The sequence below is a fragment of the Macaca nemestrina genome, chromosome 12 (genome assembly GCF_043159975.1).
Source record: "Macaca nemestrina isolate mMacNem1 chromosome 12, mMacNem.hap1, whole genome shotgun sequence".
Classification (NCBI taxonomy): domain Eukaryota; kingdom Metazoa; phylum Chordata; class Mammalia; order Primates; family Cercopithecidae; genus Macaca; species Macaca nemestrina.
The window spans coordinates 12,965,572-12,983,255 of record NC_092136.1 but is presented as its reverse complement, the minus strand read 5'-3'; the positions used below and the strand labels follow the sequence as shown (position 1 = coordinate 12,983,255).

At 50.2% G+C, this 17,684-nt stretch overlaps 1 protein-coding gene across 2 annotated transcripts in view; it reads left to right on the top strand.

The window, feature by feature from the left end:
- The first annotated feature begins 5,131 nt into the window (after positions 1 to 5,131).
- Positions 5,132 to 17,684, top strand: part of LOC105464650 (CD5 molecule) — a 29,294-nt gene continuing 16,741 nt past the window's right edge. The window contains exon 1 of one of the 2 annotated variants that reach the window (XM_011712690.2): positions 5,132 to 5,270. In XM_011712690.2, coding sequence (XP_011710992.2) covers positions 5,216 to 5,270 — 55 coding nt within the window. In that variant the 5' untranslated portion in view covers positions 5,132 to 5,215. The remainder of the gene's footprint in view (positions 5,271 to 17,684) is intronic. The other variant, XM_011712689.2, reaches the window with a different exon arrangement.

Sequence of the window (17,684 nt, the reverse complement as noted above, 5' to 3'; positions counted from 1 at the left end):
GAAAGGAGAGGGAAAGGGGGGTTCTGGGACGAATACCCAGTCTAATCACCCACACTTGCAACATAACCAATGTGCCTATTGTAAGGAAGTGGGACATTGGAAAGATAAGTGTCCCCAACTGAAGGAAAAGCAAGGTGATTCGGAACAAAAGACCCCAGACAAAGATGAGGGAGCTTTGTTCAGTCTGGCTGAAGGGCTATTGGACTGAAGGGGACTGGGCTCAAGCGCCCCCAAGGAGCCCATGGTCAGGATTACAACTGGGGACAAAGACATTAAGTTTTTTGTCGATACTGGTGCTGAACATTCAGTATCACCCTGGTCACCCCTTATCCAAGAAAACCATTGATATAATTGGAGCAACAGGAGTTTCCACTAAGCAGACTTTCTATCTACCACGGACCTGCTCGGTGGGGGGACATGAGATAGTTCACCAGTTCTTGTACATGCCTGACTGTCCCTTGCCTTTGCTGGGAAGAGACTTGCTTAGCAAGCTGAAAGCCACCATCTCCTTCACAAAGCAGGGCTCTTTACTGCTAAACTTACTGGGAACAGGAGTTATCATGGCCTTTATGGTCCCCCAGGAAGAAGAATGGAGACTTTTTCTAACCGAGCCAGGCCAAGAGATAAAACCAGCTCTAGCTAAGTGATGGCCCCGAGCATGGACAGAGGATAATCCTCCGGGACTGGCGGTCAACCAAGCCCCCATACTCACAGAAGTTAAGCCTGTGGCCAAACCAATTAGACAAAAGCAGTATCCGGTTCCCAGAGAAGCTCTTGAAGGAATCCAGGTTCATCTCAGGTGCTTGAAAGCCATGGAATTATAGTTCCTTGCCAGTCTCCATGCAACACCCCTCTTCTGCCTGTTCCCTAAGCCAGGGATCAAGGACTAGTGGCCAGTACAGGACTTGGTCCAAGGAGAAGTTTACAAACACTCTCCTGAGCCAGTGTTTCAAACTTTCTATGATGAACTAAATGTGCCAGTACCAGAAATTCCAGGAAAAACAAGAAATTTGTTTTTGCAATTAGCCGAGCATGTAGCCCAGTCTCTCAATGTCACTTCATGTTATGTATGTGGAGGAACTGTAATGGGAGATCAATGGCCATGGGAAACCTGAGAATGAGTACCTACAGACCCAGTTCCTGATGAATTCCCAGTTCAAAAGAATCACCCTGATAATTTCTGAGTCCTAAAAGCCTCAGTTATTGGACAATATTGCATAGCTAGAGAAGGAAAAGAATTCACTCACCCCGTAGGATGACTTAGTTGTCTGGGTCAGCAAGTGTATAATGGTACCACAAAGACAGTCACTTGGTGGAGTTCAAATCACACAGAGAAGAATCCATTTAGTAAATTCCCAAAGTTGCAAACTGTGTGGACCGACCCGCAGTCCCACTGGGACTGGACAACCCCCACTGGATTAGACTGGATATGTGGGCATAGAGCTTATGCCAAATTACCTGACCAGTGGGCAGGTAGTTGTACTATTGGCACTATTAAACTGTCTTTCTTCCTACTGCCCATAAAAACAGTCAAACTCCTGGGCTTCCCTGTCTATGCTTCCTGCAAAAAGAGCAGCATAGCTATAGAAAATTAAAAAGATGATGAATGGTCCCCTGAGAGAATCATACAATATTGTGGGCCTGCTACTTGGGCACAACAACGCTCGTGGGGATACCAGACCCCCATTTACATGATCAACCAAATCATACGGTTACAAGCTGTCTTAGAAATAATCACTAATAAAACCAGCAGAGCCTTGACTATTCTGACCCAGCAAGAAACTCAGTTGAGAAATGGTATTTATCAAAATAGATTGGCTCTTAGCTACTTGCTAGCAGCTGAAGGAGGGGTCTGTAGGAAATTTAACCTTACTAATTGCTGTCTACAAATAGATGATCAAGGGCAAGTAGTTGAATACATAGTTAGAAATATGACAAAACTGGCACATGTGCCCGTGCAAGTGTGGCATGGATTTGATCATGGGACCATGTTTGGAAAATGGTTCCCAGCGCTAGGAGGATTTAAAACTCTTATAATAGGAGTTTTAATAGTAATAGGAACCTGCTTACTGCTCCCTTGTTTGCTCCCTGTACTTCTTCAAATGATAAAAAGCTTTATCGCTACCTTAGTTCACCAAAATGCTTCAGCACAAGTGTTCTATGTGAATCGCTATCGATCTGTCTTGTAAGAAGACATGGGTAGTGAAAATGAAAGTGAGAACTCCCACTAATGAGTGAGATTCTCTAAGGCGGGGGGAAAAAGAGGAGACCACCCCTCATATTGTCTTGTGCCCAATTTCTGCCTCCAAAGAAAGAAGAAGTAAAAACTAAAAGGCAAAAATGAAATCCACAAGCAGACAGCCCAGCGCCACACCTGGGCCTGGTAGTTAAAGATCAACCCCTGACCTAATTGGTTATGTGATCTATAGATTACACACATTGTATAGAAAAGCACTGTAAAAATCCCTGTCCTGTTCTGTTCCGTTCTAATTACCAGTGCATGCAGCCCCCAGTCACATACCCCCTGCTTGCACAATTGATCACGACCCTTTCAAGTAGACTCCCTTAGAGTTGTGAGCCCTTAAAAGGGACAGGAATTGCTCACTCGGGGAGCTCAGCTCTTGAGACAGAAGTCTTGCTGATACTCCCGACCGAATAAACCTCTCCCTTCTTTAACTTGGTGTCTGAGGGGTTTTGTCTGTGGCTTGTCCTGCTACAGGTCTAAGTGGAATCTAAGTGGATGTATCACCAAGCCAGTCTCTCCAGCCCAGGGAGGGGGATGCCCCTGGCCCTGGTGGACCTGGAGCAGTGATCACATCCTTGAACTGCTTCCCACCTGCCTGGGGTGGCCCAGAGTACAGGAAGCCCCTGGAGCCAGGAGCTTTCTCATCTGGGAGCACAAAGGATGTGAGGAAAAAATGGAACCCAGCCCAGGGAAACACATGGCCTTTCCCCTGCCCCAGGCTTCCCCATCTTCTTTGCAGAGACCCTGCCTCTTCTTCAACGGGGTTGATTCCAGACCCTCCAAGAGCAACAGGGACACGGAGCTCACATACATACCCACACACCAACACAGAGATCACACAACAACACGGAGATCACACACATCAACATGGAAATCACACACACACATATCGAATGGGGATTACACACACATCAACATGGAGCTCATACATACACCCCAAGATAGCAATCACACACACAACATGGAGATCACACAAGTCAACATGGAGATCACACACACACACATCAACATGGAGATCACATTCACACACATCAACGTGGAAATCACTCACACACATCAACGTGGAACTCACATTCACACACATCAACATGGAAATCACTCACACACATCAACATGGAGATCACATTCACACACATCAACATGGAAATCACTCACACACATCAACATGGAGATCACATTCACACACATCAACATGGAGATCGCATTCACACACATCAACATGGAAAAATCACTCACACACATCAACATGGAAATCACTCACACATATCAACATGGAAATCACTCACACACATCAACATGGAGATCACATTCACACACATCAACATGGAAATCACTCACACACATCAACATGGAGATCGCATTCACACACATCAACATGGGGATCACACAGACACATCAACATGGAAATCACTCACACACATCAACATGGAAATCACACACATCAACATGGAAATCATTCACACACATCAACATGGAGATCACATTCACGCACATCAACATGGAAATCACATTCACAGACACGAACATGGAGATCGCATTCACACACATCAACATGGAGATCACACACACATCAACATGGAGATCACACACACACATCAGCATGGAAATCACATTCACACACATCAACATGGAGATCACATTCACACACATCAACATGGGGATCACATTCACACACGTCAACATGGGGATCACACAGACACATCAACATGGAAATCACTCACACACATCAACACGGAAATCACACACATCAACATGGAAATCATTCACATACATCAACATGGAGATCACACACACATCAACATGGAGATCACACACACACATCAGCATGGAAATCACATTCACACACATCAACATGGAGATCACATTCACACACATCAACATGGAGATCACACACACATCAACATGGAGATCACACACACACATCAACATGGAGATCACATTCACACACATCAACATGGAGATCACACACACATATATCAAATGGGTATTACACACACATCAACATGGAGCTCATACATACACCCCAACATGGAGATCACACACACAACACAGAGATCACACAAGTCAACGTGGAGATCACACACACACCTGAAAATCACACACACATCAACATGGAGATTACACACACACACATCAACATGAAGATCACATTCACACACATCAACATGGAGATCACACACATGCAACACGGAAATCACACACACATCAACAGGAGATGACACACACATCAACATGGAGCTCACATATACACCTCAACATGGAGATCACACACACAGCACAGAGATCACACAAGTCAACATGGAGATCGCTCTCTCTACACACACACACACACACACGCACGCGCACACACACACACACACACACAGGCACAAGCCCCATCATTCATGACAGAGCCATCTCTTGTATCTGCTAGCGAAACAACACCCGTGGAAAGTCACCTCAAACTTCCAACCTCATCCCTCACAAAGGAGAAATGGAGGGTTTGGTTTCGGCTTTCACTGGAGTCTGCAGCAAGAACTGGCATCATGCTGCCCACTTCCCGCCTCTCTCCGCCCGGACCCCTGCCTCAGAGACGCCTGTCCTCAGCCCAGCCCTCAGCTGCAGCCAGGCCTTCACCCCCCATAACCCCCTCAGGGTCCCCACTCCCTGCAGCCCTGTCCCTCCAGGATGCGTGGCCTTGTCCTGTGTGGGGGTGGCCGAGAGCACTGCCCCAGCCCCGGGTACCTTGGGCAGGAAGCTGGCAGAGGCCAGGGCTACCATTCAAACAGGGGCAGGTGGTTTTGCCAGGAGGAAGTTGACAGTTCAACTTCAAACATGGGTGACGCAGGCCCCACACTGCCTGCTCCCCGTCCCACCCCTCCCTGAGCATGACGCCCCGCCCTCTCCCTCCCTGAGAGCGAGACACCGGGCCAGACATCCTCACCTGCAGTGCCGAGCTGCCCAGGCTGAGGCAAGAGAAGGCCAGAGACCATGCCCATGGGGTCTCCGCAACAGCTGGCCACCTTGTACCTGCTGGGAATGCTGGGTGAGTACCCCTTCCGGGTGTCCTGCGAACATCCGGGCTCGCTCCAGTGCAAGGAAGGAGATCCCAGTTTTACCCAAGGCTGACTCTGGGGTCCACATGTCACCCCTCTGGAGCGTTGTGGAGATTTGGGGCCACTGGGATCCCGGCCTGCCCCCACTGCCCAGCTGCAACTTGGCCCTCTGCCCTGCATGTCCCACCCACCAGGAGCACAACCTTGCCTCTCTCCTGCGCTGTTGAGAGCCCTGCTTTACCCCTCCAGTGCAAGAGAGACTGCAGGGGGGACCCGCATCCGATGGGGCCCAGACAACCTGATTCCTAGGCTGAGTTGGATTTTAGTAGCGCATACAGGCCTCCCTCTGCAGAGTCCCCCCTGACAGCCCAGCCTTTACTTGGTGGCCTCCAGAGACATGGAAACACCGTCTCTGATGCAGCTCTGATGATGCTCTGGACAGAGAGTGGGCCAAGGGAGAGTGGAGCCGCCTCTGAGGACAGTGTCTGAGCAGATGTCAAGGACTCAAAGCGGAAGTCCTAGGCCCTCTCACACCCAGTCCTGGGTCAGTCCCAGAGGGGCCCAGCCAGGCCGGCTGGGATGAGTACACTCTGGGCCTGCTTTCCCTCGAGCCCTGGGTTGTAAGCCCGACGCTGTGTGACCTCAGATAGGTCCCCAAGCCTCTCCAGGCCTTGATCTCCCCATTTATGAAATGTGGGGGTTGGGGTGTGAACTGGATGAGACCTGACCACTTCCTGAGGATTTGGAAGGTCTGGCAGGGTGACAGAGGTGCGTGACTCCGGGCTGGAAACAGGAGGATGCGAGCGGCTTCCAGGCTGGCAGGGAGAGGGTCTGGAGGCCTCGCCTGCCTGAGCAGGGAGCCTCGGCAGCCTCCTAGGGAAGCTGGGCGTGCAGGTGTGAGTGTGGGGAAATGTGTGTGTGTATGAGTCTGTGTGCATGTGTGTGAGAACTGTGTAGGGGGAATGTGTGTGTGTGAGAGTCTATGTTCGTGTGTGTGAGAAATGTGCATGGGGGAATGTGTGAGTCTGTATGTATGTGTCTGTGTGTGAGTCTGTGTGTGAGTCTGTGTGAGTCTGTGTTCATGTATGTGAGAAATGTGCGTGGGGGAATGTGTGAGTCTGTGTGTGTGAGTCTGTATGTGTGAGTCTGTGTGTGTGAGTCTGTGTGTGTGAGTCTGTGTGTGAGTCTGTGTGTGTGAGTCTGTGTTCATGTGTGTGAGAACTGTGTGTGGGGGAATGTGTGAGTCTGTGTGTGTGTGTGAGTCTGTGTGTGTGAGTCTGTGTTCATGTGTGTAAGAACTGTGTGTGTGTGAGTCTATGAGTCTGTGCGCATGTGTGTGAGAACTGTGGGGGGGGAATTTGTGAGTCTGTGTGTATGTGAGTCTGTGTGTGTGAGTCTGTGTTCATGTGTGAGAACTGTGTGGGGGGGAATGTGTGAGTCTGTGTGTGTGAGTCTGTGAGTCTGTGTGCATGTGTGTGAGAACTGTGTGTGTGTGCTTTCATGAGTACAACGCGGCCTCCAAATACAGGATTATCTCCCCAACATGTGACAATGGCACCTGTGCACACATGTTCACATGGCTCTTCTCACATGTAACAACAACAGGTACAAAATGCCTTCTGTCCCAAAGTAAGAGGCCTAGAGACAGACCCCTGGCTGGCTTCGGGCACCCTGCTGAGGAGGGACCAGGCCCTTAACCCCCCGCACCTGCTCCTCACCTCTGGCCTCAGACTCCATTGAGATAGGGAGGCTCCCAGCCAAGTATGGGAGCCCATGTCCTGCTCTAGGGCCCTCCTACCTGAATCCCATCATGGGTGAGGCTCCTGATGGGACCAGGCAAGTTCCCTGGCCCAACACAGGCCAGAGTCAGGAAGGCTTGGAGGTACCCCCTTCACCCCCAGTATGGGGGCCAGCTGGAACCCCAGGAACAGGCAGTTCCCAGAGTCTGAGTGAGCCGGTGGGTACCAAGCATTCCCATTTTTCAGTGCGTCACTGTTTACAAAGCACTTTTAAAGCCATTTTCTGCTGCAAGCTTCACAGCAGCCAATGAAGTAGGTGGGCCCATTGGCCCTATTTTACAGTGGCGAAAAGCGAGGCCCAGGAAGGCCAAGTGCAAACCCAGAGTGCAGCAGCTGGTGCATAGCCGAGCTGCCCCCAGCCCAGCATTCCTGCCTTCACAGAGGCCCCTCCCTGTACCCTTAGCTAAAAGGAAGGCCACCAAAGGGAAGGCCACTCCCCTGTGGGAAAATGGCCCCGGGACACAACCTCCACCAGCAGAGATACAGCCACCAGAGCTGGGGACACCAAGGGCCAGGGCTGGGGCTGGAGTCAAACAGTGCAGGCACCCTTTGAGCCATTCCAAGGAGAGATGCCGCAACGCCAGAGCCCTGGGGACACCACAGCCTCCTGGCTGGCATCGGGGCTTGGGGACCTTTGGACCCTGAGGCATGAAGATGCCCCCAGCATGTCTGGGTGCTCGCGACAGGCCAGGGCTTCCCACAGCTACTCCCCTCTCAGCCCTACCCCGCCTGGACAGCTGCAGGCAGTGAGGTGGGGAGGCGGCTCTGACAACTGCACGACCCTGACTGGCCCAGGCGATGCGACTCTAAAAGCCAGCATTGGGACATGGGAAAGTCATGAACTCTGTAGTTTGAATTCCAGTCTGCCACTTACCAACTGGGCGATCTTGGACTAGTTCCGTAAGCCTCAGTTTCCTCATCTGTAAACTGGGTACAACAGTACCTCATAGAGGCTTATAAGGATGCAATGCATCAATGCACACAGAGCTTGAGTACAATCCTGGCATATAGTATAGTAAGTACTCAATAAACAATAGTAACAGCAACAACTATTATTATTATTATTACCAGAAGTTCAAGACCAGCCTGGCCAACATGGTGAAACCTCATCTCTACTAAAAATATTATTATTATTATTATTATTATTATTATTATTATTATTATTACCAGCAAGAAACAATGCGAGGTAGGAGCCAATGGGGATAAGGGTCTTGCCAGAGGCCTGCACGGGCATCAATCTCTCTACCCCTCAATCCTCTTGCATAGGCTATTTATTCACTAATTCATTCATTTATTCATCTACAAATATTATTGAGCATCTCCTGTGCATCCGGCTCTGTGCAAAACACTGGGGATACAGAGACCAAGGCAGGAGTCCCTGCCCTCAAGGATCTGACCAGCTAACAGAAGACCTGTTAGAGAACACAAGTAAACAAGCACCAAAGACCGGGCATGGTGGCTCATGCCTGTAATCCCAGCACTTCAGGAGGCCAAGGTGGGTGGATCACCTGAGGCCAGAAGTTCAAGACCAGCCTGGCCAACATGGTGAAACCTCATCTCTACTAAAAGTATAAAAATTAGCCGGGTGGGGTGGCACGCACCTGTAATCCCAGCTACTCAGGAGGCTGAGGCAGGAGAATCGCTTGAACCTGGGAGGCAGAGGTTGCAGTGAGCCGAGATCGCACCATTGCACTCCAGCCTGGGCGACAGAGCAAGACTCCATCTCAAAAAAAAAAAAAAAAAGGCACCTGAAATATTTACACATTTTGAAATACTGAGTGCAACGCGGGGATCAGCAAGTGCCTCGGGCACAATACAGTCTGCACTAGGAGGACACCCCCTTGGCTGGGCAGGCAGAGAGGGCCTCTCTAAGGACGCGAGGTCTCATCTGAGAATCTGAGACCTGAATGAGGGATGGAGCCAGCCAGGCAGAGAAGAAAGGGAAGAGGGTCCCAGGCCGAGCGGATGGCAGGGCAAAGGCAAGAGGAAAAGACAGGCCTGAGACCGTGGGGCTCCCACTGGAGCAGGGCAGCAGGTCCACTGTCCCAGGCTGGGTGAGGCCCTGGGTGGATCATGCTCCTCGAAGACCCAGAGCTCCCCACCTCCAGCAGGGAATGAAGGGACCTGGGGGCCCGGGGGCTGGCACTGGCCTTCCTGGTCACTCTGTTGCCACCAGTTCAGAGGGGTTTTCCCTGCAGTGACCAGGCGGCAAATTCAGCTCAACCTGACAAAACTGATTGAACATCTGCTGTGTGTGTGTCTGTGTGTGTGTGTGTGTGAGAGAGAGAGAAATTGATTGAACATCTATTCTGTGTGTGTGTGTGAAACTGAACAACTACTGTGTCTGTGTGTGTATGTGAAATTGAACATCTACTGTGTGTGTGTGTGTGAAACTGATTGAACATCTACTGTGTGTGTCCATGTGCACATGTGCTGTGTGTGCCTGTGAACACAGATGTGCACAGCCCTGTGGAGGGGAGCTTTGGAGCAATGCAGACCTAGTTTGATTTCTGCTTGGCCACTCACAAATGAACATCTCTCAGGGTCTCATCTATAAAAATAGGGGTTCCTTGCTGTGCCCACCTCAAAAGATCACTGCAATCATTACATCGGGTTTATTCAGAGACTACCTATGGACTGAACACCTACTATGTGCCAGACACTGTTCTAAGTGCTGAGGACACAGCAGTGAACAAAACAGTGGAAAATCCCTGCCCTGGTGGATCTGCCATAACAGTCAGGGTGTGATGGGGAGACAGACAAGAGACAAGCTAAGCTAGTGATTATGCAAATACTAGACGGTCAGGAGAGGTGTGGAGACAGACAGAGAGGAGGGCTGGGACCAGAAGCCTTGGTGGGGTGTGTGGTACCTAGGGAGGATTCAGCGGTTCTCATGAGAAGATATTTGAGTCAATGTTTGAAAGAAGGCAGTGAGCCCACCGTGTGGGACCTGAGGAGGAGTGTTGCAGGCAGAGGGGCATCCAGCCGCAGGTCAGCGAGGGGGTCCATGAGACAGCCACGAGGACCACAGAGGCCTCCCTGAGGACTTGGGCTGTTTCTCCCATGCACTGGAGAGCCACACAGGAGCAGAGAGGTGAGCATAACTCTCACCTCTCCAGGTCCTCAAGTGCATCTTGAACCCCAGGCCAGATGCATTTGGAAATTCAGAAGGTTTCAGATTGTAGAAGGAAATACTGTGTACATACTGTGTGCTCTTAACACACGCAGTGAGGCCTGGGGCAGCGCCCTGCGTTCAACACATTCCCATTTCTGCAGTGAAACATGAATTTGCACACTTAGAGGGATGTAAAGACAGCAAACACCCTCCCACCAAATGCATTAGAACAAGACTTTTAGATTTTGGATTTTGAATTGCAGATAAGAGATTGTGGGCCTGGATCACTTCCTCTATAACTGCCACTATCACCGCGACCAGCAGCATCATCATCAACATGTACCTTTCAAGGCCTGACTTTCATGGTGTCCAGAGAGACCCTAATACTCCTCTCCAGGGGACAGATACGGTAGGAATAGCGTAGGAAATGGGTGGTGGCAGTCTGCACAGACGACAAGGGTCCCAGGCACTGCCACAGACTCCCACAGAAGCATCTGGAATGAACCCCTCCCTCCTTCTGGCCCCAGTTTCCCCCATCTGCACTCCAGAGCAAGCAGGCTCTGGGGCCTCCCTGGGGTAGACTCCCACAGGCCCTGCCAGGCGATAGAGACAGGGTTTCTCTCCTGACTCTACCACCAGCTAGCTGTGTGACCTTGGGCAAGTCACTCAGCCTCTCTGAACCTCGGTTTCCTAATCTGAAAATGGGGGTGAGCATGGTCCCTTCTTCACAGGGCTGTGGGTGGAAAGAAGGAGCCTAGTGCATGAGAGAGCTTTGGGGTAGGTAAAGCTCTAAACAAAACCAAAGGCTTGTCGCTGTGACGGCAGAGACACCGTATATGGTGCGAAACTCATGCAAGAGCAGACCACTAGCGCGAGAGAGAAATAACAATTCCAACAGCAAAGGCCATTCTGCCCACGACCCACTGTCCGCTCACTGGGACAGGCCCTCGGGGAGCCAGATTAGAGACCTGAATCTGCTGTTCCTTCCTGCGGGCTCCATTCCCAGGCCTCTCCTGGTTTCAGCCCAGTGTGATTCTGTATGTATTTTGCACATAAAAGCCGCCTAATCATAAATCAATCATTTCATCTGTGCGCAACCCAAGAAAGGGAATTTTGGTCCTTTACGATCTTCGTTTCCCTAAAGCCCTGAGACGGCTCCAACTCCACAGATGACTGTCGTTTCAGAAACAGAGGGGCTTCTGGCCTTTCAACTCAGCCAACATAGAGGATTCAAGAAAGATCCAGAATCCTCCCCCAAACACAGGCAGAGCTACTGTATTTGATGGACATCAATGGCTGTAGCTATGGGGAGGTCTGTGGACTGTTAGAAGCAATCATGTTTACGGGAAAAAGGGAACACCTGACTTGCAAACTACACTAAATCAGTCATAGGTTTCTTATTTGTGAAACAAACTGGTGATGGCGCCCTGTCCTCTGAGGCTCCAGGAGGAAATAGGGTCTTCGGTGAAAAATCCTCATCCTGGGGTCTGCACAGGGTAAGGATGCTGTCATTTTGTTATCATCGGTCATGATCACAGGCCCCTCCCTGTGAGTCCGGGTGCCTGCGGAACCCTAAGCAGGCCACACCCTTGCCTCCATTTCCCAGGGTTCAGGGGCGTCAGAGGCAAATCCCGAAGGGTCCACGCAGGACCTAGGAGTGAGCCAGAGGCGGGGGCCAGGAGGGCAGGTCACAAAGCCAGCCGCCCTGGGCTGAATTCTGGCCATGCCGAGCTCTCACTCCCGTGCACCACGACGGCCTCCTCCTCTGTAAACTGGGACCCATCATGGAAGACAACAATATTCATCTGTAATTCCAAAGCCCAAAAAACATTTGTAAGTTTCTGGCAAATGCATTTGGTGCAAATCCTGACCTGAACGAATGGGAGGCTATTTATAATCTTGACGCATCCCACTTAGTGTGAAATTGCATATGTTTCGCTGCAGACACTGCCATGTGTTTGAAGCCCAGGCTCTCTAGACACATGGCAACTGTAGGGTGCCAGCAAGGCGTTGACAAAACAGAAGGCAAGGGCCACTGCCACTGCCTGGGGCCGCCAGAGGCACAGCCAGTGGAACCAGGATGTCCTATTTTTCTTTTCTTTTTTTTTTTTTTTGAGACAGAGTCTTGCTCTGTCGCCCAGGCTGGGGTGCAGTGGCCGGATCTCAGCTCACTGCAAGCTCCGCCTCCCGGGTTTAGACCATTCTCCTGCCTCAGCCTCCCGAGTAGCTGGGACTACAGGCGCCCGCCACCTCACCCGGCTAGTTTTTTGTATTTTTTAGTAGAGACGGGGTTTCACCGTGTTAGCCAGGATGGTCTCGATCTCCTGACCTCGTGATCCGCCCGTCTCGGCCTCCCAAAGTGCTGGGATTACAGGCTTGAGCCACCGCGCCCAGCCAGGATGTCCAATTTTTCAAAAACGCCTGGATCTTGAAATTTGTTTAAAAAGCAAAACAAAATTAAAAGAAACCTTTTTTAAAAAATTGGCTCAAAATTTTAAACACTGTGCAGCGCAAATAAAACTCATGGGACGCCGTCATGAGAGCCAAAGTGAGAATTACCCTGGATACCTTGGGGGCAAGAGGAATGAGAGGGATGGGGAGGCGGATATAAATGTCTTGGAGCTGCTTTCGAATCCTCACCAAGACCTCAGGGCAGGCAGGGCCAAAAATATTGTCTCTGCCAATGCAAAGACAAGAGACGGGGGCTCCTGGGGTGTGATAAACCTTGTAACTTCTTTAGCCCTGAGTTTTGCCTGGGTTTGCCCAGTCCAGGCCCTAAATTGTGAGAGCTCCAAGGGGAGGTGGGCAGGAGAAGGAAGGGGTCTTCAGAGAATTCTCATCCATAGCCCCAGTTGCTCGGGGTGAGGCGTGGCTGGTGGATAAGGAAACGGCATAGTGCTTCCAGGCCTCGGGAGGCCTCCTGGTCTCGAGTGTCAGGGATTCTGTCCACAGCTTTGGCAATAGCAGGAGCCTCAGGCTTCTTGAGGCTAGAAAGGATGGCGCAGGAGTAAGCTGTAGACTCTCCAGAGGGGTCAGGGAGACCCTGAACACAGACTGCAGGGCTCAGGGGAAGGAGGGTGCTGGTCTGACCCCTGTGAGAAACAACTAAAAAATGAAAATAGGTTGTGGACCCTCAAAACCTCAATGTTCATTCTGCTCCCTAGATTATAAGTGAAAAACAAACAAGCAAACAAACAAACAAAAAACCCTGAACACATTCATGGACAGGCAGAAAGAATATACACTACACACTCAGGTAGCTTCCAAGTCAGCTGCCCATCTCACTGCCCTTCTCCAACAGCCGCTGAAATCCATCAGGAGCTAAAGATTAGAGATCGTAGGTGTTTGAACCAGGGGGAAGGTGAGGGATTGTGGAATCTAACTTCCTTACTTTACAGATTAAGAAACTGAGCCCAGAGAGGTTGAGTGGCTTGCCAAGGTCACACAGCACATTCATAGCTAAGTCTTCCCACTGCATGTTTTACTGACTGAACGGTATCACAGATTCATTCCTGTTGATCAGGATTGCACACCAGGGCCGTGCAGGAATCAATGAAACCTGGGGCAGGCCATCATGGGCTTCCTGCTGGAGTGAAGGGAGGCAGTTTGGGTCTCACTGGCAAAAGCTCAGACTCGGTGCCAGACGGCTAGGGTGGAGTTTGGGCCCCAGCACTCATTAGCTGCTTGGACAAGTCATTTAACCCTTCTCAGTTTCCTGGTCTGTAAAATCGGGACCAAAATAATCGTACCTACTTCATAGCATTGTGGTGAGGACTGGGAGAGTTAACATGTAAAAGACCCAAAAGAGTGAAAACTGTTAAAATGTTGGTGATGGTGACAGTGATGGTGATGATATTGACGGTGATGGTGATGATTGTGACGGTGATGGTGATGGTGACAGTGATGGTGACGGTGATGGTGATGATGGTGACAGTGATGATGATGGTAACAGTAATGGTGGTCATGATGGTGACAGTGATGGTGATGATGATGGTGACAGTGATGGTGATGATGGCGACAGTGATGATAGTGATGGTGACAGTGATGGTGATGATGATGGTGACGGTGATGGTGATGATGATGATGTTGATGGTGATGGTGATGGTGACGGTGATGGTGATAATGATGGTGACAGTGATGGTGATGATGGTGACAGTGATGGTGATGATGATGGTAACTGTGATGGTGATGGTAACAGTGATGGTGATGGTGACGGTGACAATGATGATGACGGTGACGGGGATGATGATGGTGACAGTGATAGAGATGGAAGGAGAAGAGAGGAAGTGCTGCTCATCTGGGGACCAGACAGGCACCCGGAGGAAGGTTCCAGGGCGACACTATAGAACGCATAAATATCTTTTTTATTAAAGCATTTGTTAGAGCATTTTTTTAAAGAATTTCAATTGGTTTTCCAGCTTGTTCAGTCTTCCCCAAGAACGTTCTCTGAGAAAGGCCTAGGCTATTCTGTGTGGAATTTGCCATGATTGTCAGGCCCGGTCCCTGTCCCCAGGCCTTCAGGGTCTGACCACGAGCGCTTCCAGGTCAGATGCAGGTGGTGTCCATCTCTGCATCTCCAAACCTGGCACTCTGGAGGAGCGATTGGGTGGCTGGGAGCAGAGAGCATGGGTTTTGGAGTCAGACACATGGTTCGACTCCACCTGCCTGCCGTATCACCCGGGACAGGGCATTTGCCCTCTCCTGACATTTATACCAGGAGCGTACTCAACTCTCGTGATGGGGCTGTGTGGAAGACTAACAACAATATCTATGATGAACATCCCGAGGGCTAAGTATGCAGCAGGTGCTCAATAGTTGGCAGCTGCTGTTAATAATGAACATTGAGTATGATGACTCAGGAAATAGAGATGCTCCTTGACCTACAGTGGGGTTACCTCTCAATAAACCCATTGTAAGCTGAAAACATTCTAAGTCAAAAATCATCTAATACCCCAATAAACCCATTGCAAACTTGAAAAGTCATAAGTTGAACCACCCTAAGTCTGGACCGTCTGCGCAAAGTTTCCAAGTTAGAAGAAAGAAGTGGTGAGCCCCATGGTCTGGCTCTCTGTGCTCCTGGACAGGGAATCTTCCCACTGGGAAAGGTCCCCGAGGGTCTGCCGCCCTGGGCACAGTATCCCCCAGCCCAGCCTATTCTGCAGACCAGTAGCACCAGCTCTGAGCACCGAACACAGGCCAGGAAGGCACTGGGCTAAGCCCTTTACACCGATTAACTCATCTCGTCTTCACAACAGCTCAAGAAGGCTAGTCCCATGCTCATCCTCATGCTATGAGTGAGGAAATCAAGGCTCGGAGGCATAGAGACAGGACAGACGTGCTCCCCAGACTCTATAGGCAGGAAGTGGCAGAGCTGATACTCAGAACTGGAGCAGTAGAAAGTTACTGGTGACTGAAAACCCATCCTGAACTGTGTAGCACTGAAGGGCAGATCTGCGGACTCCCACTCCCCCAGGCGGCACTTCAAGCTGCCTTAGCCCTCGAGACTTAGCCAGAGGGATGACTCTTTCAAGGCGGACTGCCCTGCTTCTAATGGGCAGCTGGGATGAGAGGGAGGTGGGAATGAGAGGTCAGGAGCGAGAGGTGCGGGCAGAGCAAAAGGGCCTCCCTCCCAATCTTTCTTGCTGGCTGGACATCTCCCCAATGGCCTCCTGCGGCTGCCCTGCCCACTGCAATAAATCAGATGATTGATTGGGTGTGGTGGCTCATGCCTGTAATCCCAGCACTTTGGGAGGCTGAGGCAGGTGGATCACCTGAGGTCAGGAGTTCAAGGCCAGCCTGGCCAACATAGTGAAACCTCGTCTCTACTAAAAGTACAAAAATTAGCTGGGCATGGTGGTGCAAGTCTGTAGTCCCAGCTACTTGGGAGGTTGAGGCAGGAGAATTGCTTGAACCAGGGAAGTAGAGGTTATAGTGAGTCAAATTCATGGCACTGCATTCCAACCTGGGCAAGAGAGCAAGACTCTGTCTCAAAAAATAAAAATAAAAAATTGATCAGATGCTTGACAACTGGGCCATCCCTTTCCACCCAGGCCAGACCTCTGCACATTTCCCTGTTGATGAGAATAACCTTCCCCTTCCAAGGCCCGTGACTCCTAGAGCAACAGCTGTGAAAGGATCTTGCAGATTCAAGGGAAACTTACCACAGGGCCATGATGACTTCATCATGAAAAGTCTTGATTCGGGGACAAGGATGAACTGTGGGGCACATCACCCCTTAAAATTCAACCACCAGCTTGAGAACACTCAAGCAAGAACAGCTTTTTCAAAGCACACCTATTTTTTAAGAGATGGGGTCTTGCTATGTTGTCCAGGCTGGACTCGAACTCCTCGGCTGAAGTGAGCCTCCTGCCTCAGCCTGCTGAGTAGGTAGGACTACAGCCTTGAGCCCCTGGCCCAGCTCAACACACCTATTTTTTAACACCCAGCAACAATTTCTCACAAACAATTTGAACACAGCCTTTCACTATTAATATATAATAGTGAAAGTTATATTATATTAATATAAAATAGTCAACAGTCTCCTTGACCCAGTGCCATAAATCTAAGAGTAAACCCAAGTCAGACAGATGGAAATCAAAATACTCTACCTGCACCCTAACTGATCATGCTAGGTGGTGAATACAGAGGTTAAGCTTTGAAGTCACGTGAGCTTGCTACTCCACCTTGTCCCCACCCAAATTAAACCTCTTCCCCAGCCACAGATGAGCTGGCCAGCTGCTGCTCTGCTGAGAGCCCTGCAGTGGGCCACTTTGCCCCCGCTCCACAGTGAGACAGGGCTACAAGGAGGCAGAGCTTCCATGTGGTCCACACGGAGGAAGGCTGGTTCCCTACGGACCCCTGTTCCCTGACCTGTCACCTCGGCTCCCTTGCCAACTAGCTGGCTACACTACTGTGGGCAGGTCCCGCCATCTCTTTGAGCTTCGTCTTCTCAAGAAATGGGCAGCTGTTAAAGATAAGTGGCTGTCAGTCTTACTCTGCCTTGGGAATGCTGGAAAGTAGCAAATGTTCTCTTGGGTTCCCTTTCTTGCTCATTTCTTGCTCATTTCTTTCTTTCCTTTTTTTTTTTTTTTTTTTTCTTTTAAAGACAGAATCTCACTCTCTTACCCAGGCTGGAGTGCAGTGGTGCAATCTCAGCTCACTGCAGCCTCCACCTTCCAGGTTCAAGCAATTCTCCTGCCTCAGCCTCCCGAGGAGTTGGGATTACAGGCATGCACCATCACGCCAAGCTAATTTTTATCATTTTTAGTAGAGACAGGGTTTCACCATATTGACTGGGCCAGTCTCAAACTCCTGACCTCAAGTGATCCGCCCACCTCGGCCTCCCAAAGTGCTTGGATTACAGCCATGAGCCACGGCGCCTGGCCCTTTTCTGGCTCATTTCTCCATTCTCTAGAACTAAGGAGCTCAAATGTTTTCGAGAGGAAGCAACACACAGGACATTTTTACATTGCAACCCTCAACACACAAAA